The following is a 9792-nucleotide window of genomic DNA, read 5'->3' as shown; positions in this document are numbered from 1 at the left end:
AGTTTGATAGCAAGATAGTTTGTAACAAGCAAGTAACAATAATAGTAACAAAAGTGCAGCAAGGTAGCCCAATCATTTTGAGGCAAAGGACAGGCCAAAACGGTCTCTTATGATAAGCAAAGCGTTCTTGGGGGTACACGGAAATTTCATCTAGTCACTTTCATCATGTTGGTTTGATTGTGTTCGCTACTTTGATAATTTGATATATGCGTGGACCGGTGCTTAGGTGTTGTTCTTACGTGAACAAACCTCCTACTTATGATTAACCCTCACGCAAGCATCCGCAACTACGAGAAAAGTATTAAGAATAAATTCTAACCATAGCATTAAACTTTTGGATCCAATCGGTCCCTTACGAAATAGCGCATAAACTGGGGTTTAAGCTTCTGACACTCTCGCAACCCACCATCTAATTTCTACTCCACAATGCATTCCCTTATTCCCAAATATGGTGAAGTGTCATGTAGTCGACGTTCACATGACACCACTAAGGGAATAACAACATACATACTATCAAAATATCAAACACATATCAAGTTCACATGATTACTTGCAACATGATTTCTCCCGTGACCTCAAGAACAAAAGTAACTACTAACAAATGATAAACATGTTCATGATCAGAGGAGTATTAAATAGCATAATGGATCTGAACATATAATCTTCCACCAAATAAACCATATAGTAATCAACTACAAGATGTAATCAACACTACTAGTCACCCATAAGTACCAATCTATAGTTCCGGTAACAAGATTGAACACAGGAGATGAACTAGGGTTTGAGAGGAGATGGTGTTGTTGAAGATGTTGATGGAGATTTCCCTCCCCAAGATGCGAGAGTTGTTGGTGATGATGATGACGATGATTTCCCCCTCTGGGAGGGAAGTTCCCCCGGCGGAATCGCTCCGCCGGAGGGCAAAAGTGCTCCTGCCTAAGTTCCACCTTGAGGCGGCGGCGCGTCGTCCCGAAAGTCCTTCTCTTTTTTTTTCTAGGTCAAAATGACTTATATAGCAAAAGGTGGGCACCAGAGGTGGGCCGAGGAGGCCACAACCCACCAGGGCGCGCCTGGGGGGCCTAGCGTGCCCAGGTGGGTTGTGGCCACCTGGTGGCCCCCTCTGGTGTTTATTGGCTCTAGTATTTCTCAAATAATCCATAAAAAATCTCTGTAAAGTTTCAACTCATTTGGAGTTGTGCAGAATAGGTGGTCCGACGTAGCTTTTCCAGGTCCAGGTTTCCAGCTGCCGGAATTCTCCCTCTTGGTGTGTTCCTTGCAAATTATGAGAGAAAAGGCATTAGAATTACTCCAAAAAGCATTATTATGGATAAAAACATTATAAATAACAGTAAGAAAACATGATGCAAAATAGACGTATCAGGCGGATATGTTGTCACGATACACCACAGTGGCCTTGTTAATAGGACAAGAGCGCTCGAAGAGAAGCTGCCGAAGCCAAGAGCATTCAGCAACGATGTTAGCCACTGTGCGATACTCAACCTGAGCACTAGGCCGAGGAATTGTGGGCTGCTGCTTGGATGACCAGGAGATAAGTGATGGTCCAAGGTAGACACAGTAACCGAAGGTGGAATGCCATGTGTCCGGGCAGCCAGCCCAGTCTACATCAGAGTATGCCACGATGTCCATAGCCGCTGAAGCATGGAGCGAGAGGCCAAGATCCATAGTGCCGCAAATGTAACAGAGAATCTGTTTCACCACGGTCCAATGAGCATCACAAGGTGAATGGATATGAAGGCACACCTGCTGCACCGCGTACTGCAACTCCGGGCGAGTGAGTGTCAAGTATTGCAAAGCACCAACAATTGAGCGGTAGAAGGGGGCATCCAGGGCCGGCAAACCATCGGTGGCGGAGAGGTTGGCCTTCATGTCGACGGGGGTGGTTGCGGGTTTGTAATTAAGCATCCCAGTGCGGTCAAGCAACTCTGGTGAAGAAAGAAGTCATTCACCCGCCGTACCACCTCGATGCTGAGGAAGTAGTGTAGCAGGCCTAAGTCCTTGATGGCGAACTCAGCGCGAAGTCGATCAGTGAGCCGTCGAAGAAGATCAGTAGTGCACGACGTCAAGATGATGTCATCGACATAGAGGAGGACATAGGCAGTCTCATGGCCCTGTTGATAGACAAACATTAAGGCGGAGGAGCGAGTGGAGCGAAAGACGAGCTAATAAAGAAACACGATGATGCGCTGGTACCAGGCGCGTAGTGCCTGCTTGGGCCCATATAACGAGCGAGAAAGCAGGCACACATGATCCAGATATGTGTCATCGACAAAACTAGCGGGCTACTGGCAATACACTTGTTCATCGAGATGACCATGGAGAAAGGCGTAGGAGACATCCATCTGGTCCACCGGCCACGCCTGAGACATCGCGAGGTGCAGGTGGTACGAATCATGCCCGGTTTGACAACCAGGGTAAAGGTGTCCGTGAAGTTGACGCCGGATCACTAGCAAAAGCCTCGCACCACACAACGCGCTTTGTAGCGCTCGAATGTACCATCAGGGCAAAGTTTGTGCTTGAACACCCACTTGCCAGAGATGGCATTGGCACCGCGTGGACGGGGAACAAGCTGCCATGTCCGGTTGCGCTGTAGGGCGTCGAACTCCTCCAGCATGGCCGCATGCCACTGCGGATCCCGGAGAGCCACCCGAGCGGAGGTGGGCAACGGTGAGGCTGCAGAGGTGGAGGCCGCACACACGTACTCATCGATGGAGTAGCGGGAGCTCGGACGGCACACACCCGCATGAGACGAGTAACGGGACCCGTCGGTGGTGGATGCGACCCGCTCGCAGCCGTGGTGGCCGAGCTTGGCCAGTGAGGCGGTCGAGGAGGCCAATGAAGCAGCCGCGGAAGTCAGTGAGGCAGCCGCAATAGCTGAGGAGACCGGCATCGAAGCGGTCGGTGAGGCCGGCGTGGAGGCAGTCGGAGAAGCAATCGACGTCGAGGCGGCTAGAGTAGCCAATGCCAAGGCGGTGGGAGAAGCATCTAGCATGGCCGACGTCGAGGCAACCGGAGAAGCAGCCGGCATGCCGCGGTCGGAGTACTAGCCGGCGTGGCCAGCGTCGAGGCGTGACCGACCGAAGAAGCAGTTGGAGTGGCCGGTGTCAAGGGGACCGGCGAAGTGGCTAGAGTAGCCGGTGAAGCAGCCACGACATGCGGGCCACGACGGCATGGGGCGTCAGGGCCAGCTTGGGAACGGCCAGTGGCGAGGCGAGGTGCCACCGAAGATGACGGCGGCGCCACTCTTGCTTGGTGGGTAGCCGAGAAAATGTTGGCAGGGACTACGGTGCGAGCTTATGTGGAGTGGTGGTTGTGATGCTAGCGTAGCACAAACAACCGAAGATCATCATAATATGGCGGCCAGCCGAAGAGAAGCTGGTGTGGTGTATAGGTCCATCGAACACGGCAAGGCTCGATATTAATGAGAAGGGTTGTTGTGGCGAGTGCATCGGGCCAAAAGCGAGGTGGAGCATGAGCATGAAACAGGAGAGTGCGTACACAACCATTAAGGGTGCGGAGCATACATTCGGCGCGACTGTTTTGTGACGAGGTGTAAGGACACGTGAGCCGAAAGATGATGCCATGGGATGCAAGAAGAGTGTGGATGCTAAGGTCGTCAAACTCCTTTCCATTGTCAGTTTGCAAAGCATGAACGGACCTCCCGAACTGTGTAGACACGTAAGAAAAAATATGGTGAGTGTAGATGGAACATCAGATTTTTGACGGAGAGGAAAGGTCCACACAAAATAGGAATAATCATCCAATATCACAAAATAATAAATATAACTGGAATTACTTGGAATAGGTGAGGTCCATACATTAGTATGAATTGACTGAAACGGAAAATATGCAAATGTGGAAAACGAACTAAATAGAAGACGAACATGCTTGCTGAGACGACATGCATGACAAGTATGGTTGTCTGTTTTATCACAAAAAGAAAGAAAATCCTTGCATGATTGTGCGAAGTGCGGCGGAGCCCGGATGACCAAGGCGTGTGTGCCAAAGGTCAACCTCGGCAGAGAGGGCCACCGGTCCAGTAGTGGAAGATGATGATGGCTGGACGGAGTAGAGATTGGCAGGACTATCACATCGGTGCAGAATCATCCGAGTACATGCATCCTTAACAGAGAAACCAACTCCATCAAATTTCACAGTTACATGATTGTCACGAGTAAAGGAATAGAGAGAGACTAGATTTTTGATAAGGTTAGGTGAAACAATAACATTATGTAGAGATAAAGGTGTAGAGTTTGAAGGAAACGGAATGGAACCGACATTTTCTTTTTCATTTGGTGGCTGCTCAGGAAGTGCCAGAGGCGGGTGAAAGATATTGGTGCCAAACTCAGGGGATTCTTCAGTGTTGATTGTAAATTATTTTCTTTTACGGGTGTTTATTTGTGCAAAAGCTAGCTAGTCATTAACGTGACTTGTAATGTGATCTTTATGATATAAATTTTTTAGGAACATATTTATGATATGACAACAGTAGACGCTTTTTTCTCCGAGCAAATAAAGCCGATGAATAATGTGAACGCCGAGGCAGGCGAGCACTGTGGCTGACGGCCTCTGGCAAAGCAAGAAGGCGACGACAGTGGCCCACGTCCGGTCGGAGGCCCAGGTTCCACATGCTTTTTTTTATAGGTCAGAGCTATGCTTAAACCCGTGTCATCGTCTATCCTAGCCCGACCCGGCCCGGCCCGGCCCAGGGAAATACTACATCGACCCACCCCGGCTTGCGTATCCGCCTTCTCCTTGTCTCCCCGTCGTCGCCGTGGCCGTCCTCCGATCGAGCCATGGATCCGGCTCTTCGGCGCCGCTCCCGCCTCCCTATCCACCTCCTGCTGGTGGCCGTCACGTTACTCGCCGCCCTGGCCGCGCGATCCGGCGCCGAGGTCATCACCCTCACCGAAGAGACCTTCTCCGACAAGGTACCGACTGCTTTCCCCTTCTCGTGTCTCCCGCCTCTTCCACCTCCCCCTCGAGATGTAATAGTAGTAGTACTCTAGGGCACGCCGCGGACCCAAGAACAGCTGATTTTTCAACATATCACTTGGCTACGCTGGGATGCAGTGTAGCAGGCGGTGTGTTTATAGTTACTGACATGTAGCCGTTTCCCAGATTTGCTACTGATTCCAGCATGATTTCCTAATAATAAACCGATAGATCATTATTCTTGGTGTATTAATTTTTCCAATCACGGAAGGTTCGGTGTTTAGATGCGGCGCGCCATCTGTACTCCTGTTTTGGTTCTTGAGTTACTTCCCTGCAATGCTTGTGCACTGCCGTTGCTTAAGCCAGTTTGGATTTTTCTCTTGTTTCTAGATAAAGGAGAAGGACACAGTGTGGTTTGTGCAATTCTGCGTCCCTTGGTGTAAGCACTGGTAAGCTCTACATGCCGTAGCGGTGACATGGATGTATCAACTACAATGCGAGTTTTGACCGCTTGCTGCTAAACAAGGATGCCTTCTACATTTACACAGCAAGAGCCTAGGAACTCTTTGGGAGGACCTCGGGAAGGTTATTGAAGGTACGGATGAAATTGAGATCGGAAAAGTTGATTGCGGTGCAAGCAAACCAGTCTGCTCAAAGGTGGACATTCATTCATACCCAACATTCAAGGTGTTCTATGATGGCGAAGAAGTTGCAAAATATAAAGGTAATCCCTCTCACATCTTACTTCTGTTTGACAAGGACAACATAAACTAGATACCACTACCATGAAAACCATGTTGGAATCTATTGCATCTGGTTCGATACTCTTGGAATGGCGATACATTTTAGAAACCAAAACCACATTGTTGACTTGTATTGTGAGAGTAGGGCATGACTCTTAAAAGATTAAAACCTCTGAACTTGAACCAAAAGGTTGGAAAAGATTACATTTTAGGCGCGATTTTTGTATATAGCAGGATCCGCTAATGCGGAAAATTTAGAATTTCTTCTTTGGACCAGCCATGACTTGGATGTTACTGATATACTCCTCCATTCACAAATATAAGATGTTCTAACTTTTGTCTGAGTCGGATGTATATAGACACGTTTTAGTGTGTTTGTTACACTCATTTCAGTCCGTATGTGGTCCATATTGAAATATCCAAAACATCTTATATTTGTAATCGGAGGGAGTATCAGCTAGTTCTTAACAGCAGAGGTGACGATATTTCATAACTAAATAAACAACATGAGGGAGGAAAACTTTGTGTACAACTTTGTTCACATATCATTTTATTTTATTTTTTGCTTTTATTGATCATGAATGCATGCTTTTTCAACATTTTATTAGATGGATATGTTATCATGTTGCTCCACCTGTTGGATTTGTTGTGGTACTTTGTTCATGAAAATGCTATTCTATAGCGAGTCTCCACTTTCAACCATCAATTCATAATCCTGGACCGTATCATGTCCCTGAAGTTGATTTAATGTAACACTTACAATTTTCTTGTACTGTCATTCGGCATCACCGCTCAAAAGATCATATGCAGTATGGCAATACACTTTTTGCTGCATTTTCTTTGTACACGCAGTTTGTTGCCTTCTGATGTGCTTCTATTTTCCCATTATGTATGATTCTTTGTTTTGAAAATATTCGTCTAGTAAGTGCTCAATGCCTAATCCAACTACTCAATGGCATTGCAGGGCCTAGGGACGTGGAGTCTCTCAAGACCTTTGTGTTGAACGAAGCTGAGAAAGCAGGTGAGGTGAGGCCTGAAGATGAGCTATAGGTGTTCGTAGCAGGCACATGCCAATAGACGATGATACTCCGGTCAAGCAACTTTGGAATGCTCTCGACCTGTTTAAATTTTTCGACCAAGTTGGCTTGTACTGCCGCCTCCTGGCGCTTGTGGCTAACTTAGAATGGTACTACGTCAGATGCAAGAAGAAAACTTTTTTGTAACTTTTAACCTTTTCAATTCAGTTAGATGAACCTGCTCGGTGCAGACAATTTTCGAAAAGCTATTCTGCGGGCTTGGGCTTAACTTTGATGTATACAAGATACACCATGTCTATTCAGTGACCTAAAGACAAAGACTAGAAATTTCACCGGACTAAGCAAAACAGAAAAAAATGTTTAACCCGAATTGCTAAACTCGACATAACACTTTCGAACGGTCTTATACAGTATTCCCTCAGTAAAGAAATATAAGAGTGTATAGATCACTTGAACTCCCTCCATTTAGTCTTTGGAGAGATTTCATTATAGACCACATTTGAAGCAAAATGAGTGAATCTACACTCTAAAATACATCTATATACATCCATATGTGGGCCATAATAGAATCTCTACATAGTAATCTAAAAGCTCTTATATTTCTTTATATTTCTTTAGATTAAAATGCTTACTATTTATTTTAATTTTTTCCCGAATATTACAGAGGGAGTACTATACATCAGCTTTGTTAGGAATAAAATTAGAGCACTTGATTATTTACTAATTATCAAGTCCTAATTAAGGAACCGACTATGTATTCTCTAACTACTAGAAGCAGTTGTACTTCCTCTCTCATGTTAGCAACTGCTTAGTGCAGTTACTGTTATGTCTCACGCATTAGCAACCGCTGCTTGCGGTTAGAAATACTCTCACAAATTTGTAACTGTATATATAGTGCCCAATCAATGAGAATCATTTACTTCTGGAAAAATCACTTTTTCACTTTATACGTTATCAGTACTCGCTCTGCCGAGAGCGACAGAGAGCCATCACAGGAAAGGTAAGAATGGCAGGGAGGGACCTGTCGTCGATTGCTTTCGCCATTGCACGCTTCCTCCAGAGAGAGAACCGTCGCTGTCCACGCACCCATCGCCACCGTGCTGCAAGTCGCCGTCGCCGTCAGGGACTTGGCGCAAGGAGTGGCCCTCGCCGCCGCTTTTTCGCCTGGAACCACCGCCAGAACCGCCGTCGTGGGTACGCACGCCAAGGCAACCGCCCGCTCCGTGGGCGAGCACCAATGGTGCACCAGGCTAGACCCTCGGCTCCGACCACCACTGCAAACCATGCTGGGCCTTCGGCTCCGGCTCCGGCCGTCGCCGACGACTACATCGTACCAATGACTCCGCCGCCATCTGTCTTCACCATCCCTCCGATGGATTGGCTCCTTGGAGGTCCATCGGCGCCATTCCTCGGAGAAGAAGAGATGTTCCCTTGCGAACTCGCGCCACCGCCTCTGCCCCCGTACGGGTTCGAATCATGCCCAGCGCGTACGGGCGCACCACCGCGGAAGCCGTCTCCGACGCCATCAGACGAACTGCCGGAGCACTTCATCCCTCCTGGATACGGCCCCGTCCCGGATCTCCCATCCCCGACGCCGGCGGCAGCGGGAACCGGCGGCTACCCTTCCATCCCCGACTTGAACATCAAGATCAAGGTTGAAGAAGAGGAGATAGAGGACCAGGGCTCGTCGTCGACGCCACCACGTTCATCACCGGCGACACCACCTCCTCCTCCGGCACCGCCTCTTCCTCCGACGCCTCCGCCGAAAGCCCGCCGGATCCTGCGCCAATTCGCCGCGGCCATGGCGCAAAACCATGCAGCCCTTCGTGGCGCGTGGTCGCTGGATGCCCTTGGCCTCACCGGCGCCCCTGGGGCGAGCAGCAGCGGAGCAGGCCGTGCTGCGAAGCGGGGCCCAACTCGCTTCCATTGAAGACGGCGAGATGGGGCAGGGAGAGCTGACGAGCAGCGGTGCTGAGTCCAGGTACGAAAAGTGGCGGAGACGTAGGGAAACTAGCGATCCTGCTCTCCTTATCCTCTCTCTGTCGGTGCATGGGCCAGGCCAACTCTCCCCGCTCCTCACCTAATCAGGCCTACAGGCCAATAACTCCAATAAATGGCTGCTGGTGCTGTGGCGTTTTCAACAGAGAATAGCCATAGTATTTGTATATTGCATAGCAGCCGGTTCTGTTTATTTGAGAGTGCTATTTTATTGTACTAAGAACCTTTGTTTATTATATTCAGTCTGTACTGTATTGTAAGTTTGGATATCTAGACCATGTATTATCTAAGTAAAGTCTCAGACTACGTGTACATATTCTACATGATTGCTTCAGCATTTCCTTTTACAATATGTAGTTCATAAGTACAACAATTTTTATTTACAAATTCATATTTCGGGATCACAGGGTAGATGAGGCATCTACTGCACTTTGCAGATTATCCTCATTGCTGAAAGATCTACGTTTTGCCTCTTTTGTTCTGGCGAAATGATTATCTTCGAGTGCTCTTCCAAATATGCAAATTGATGTGATTACCTCGAATATTATACTTGCAAAACACAAGGTAACTGTGTGATCTACTGCATCAAATTGCAGACTATCCACTCTTACTGTGAGGTCTACATCTAGTCATTTGACAGATGACTACCTTCAAAGTGTTTTTGTAAAATTTAGTATGGCACAAGGTAATGGATATATGAACATCTACTGGTCAAAACCAGATTATGTTCTCCATTGCTGCGAGATCTACACCACAACGGTGACTATCTTCAAAGTGTCATTTACATAAAATGAGGTCTACACATATAAGTATAAAGCATCAGCTATACTTCAGAACTTTGTTCTTTTGAAGCATTTGTTGTTACTTAAATTTTACTCTCATAGTAAAACTAATTTATGCATGATCACAACATGCAGGAAAATGGCTGGCGTCATGAATAGAGAATTTCATGAACTTGAGCTAGATGGTAGTAATTATTTATCATGGGCTATGGATACCAAGATAGCATTAGAATGTCGTAAACTTGGTTCCACAATTATCACACCTGTTGAAGGCGCTGCGGA

The 9792-nt window shown here is 47.4% G+C and overlaps 2 protein-coding genes across 2 annotated transcripts; both read left to right on the top strand.

Annotated features, from left to right (window-relative positions):
• The first annotated feature begins 4718 nt into the window (after positions 1-4718).
• On the top strand, positions 4719-6998 carry LOC123085553 (protein disulfide isomerase-like 5-1). The gene is made up of 4 exons (XM_044507214.1): positions 4719-4946; positions 5341-5399; positions 5499-5674; positions 6658-6998. Exons 1-4 carry the CDS (start codon positions 4812-4814, stop codon positions 6741-6743), a joined length of 456 nt encoding a protein of 151 aa, XP_044363149.1. The 5' UTR covers positions 4719-4811; the 3' UTR covers positions 6744-6998.
• A 680-nt stretch (positions 6999-7678) lies between these two features.
• On the top strand, positions 7679-9077 carry LOC123085552 (proline-rich receptor-like protein kinase PERK2). The gene has a single exon (XM_044507213.1). It carries the CDS (start codon positions 7737-7739, stop codon positions 8658-8660), a length of 924 nt encoding a protein of 307 aa, XP_044363148.1. The 5' UTR covers positions 7679-7736; the 3' UTR covers positions 8661-9077.
• The last annotated feature ends 715 nt before the right edge of the window (positions 9078-9792 follow it).

Source organism: Triticum aestivum, chromosome 4A (assembly GCF_018294505.1).
Source record: "Triticum aestivum cultivar Chinese Spring chromosome 4A, IWGSC CS RefSeq v2.1, whole genome shotgun sequence".
Taxonomy (NCBI): domain Eukaryota; kingdom Viridiplantae; phylum Streptophyta; class Magnoliopsida; order Poales; family Poaceae; genus Triticum; species Triticum aestivum.
This window is presented reverse-complemented; position numbering and strand designations above follow the sequence as displayed.

What these genes read in the sequence shown, in the direction of transcription:
- LOC123085552 (XM_044507213.1), top strand. Translation starts at nt 7,737, where the DNA reads ATGGCAGGGAGGGACCTGTCGTCGATTGCTTTCGCCATTGCACGCTTC.
- LOC123085553 (XM_044507214.1), top strand. Translation starts at nt 4,812, where the DNA reads ATGGATCCGGCTCTTCGGCGCCGCTCCCGCCTCCCTATCCACCTCCTG. An exon ending in AAGAGACCTTCTCCGACAAG is followed by an intron (nt 4,947 to 5,340) that starts GTACCGACTGCT and finishes TCTTGTTTCTAG; the next exon opens with ATAAAGGAGAAGGACACAGT. An exon ending in AGAAGTTGCAAAATATAAAG is followed by an intron (nt 5,675 to 6,657) that starts GTAATCCCTCTC and finishes ATGGCATTGCAG; the next exon opens with GGCCTAGGGACGTGGAGTCT.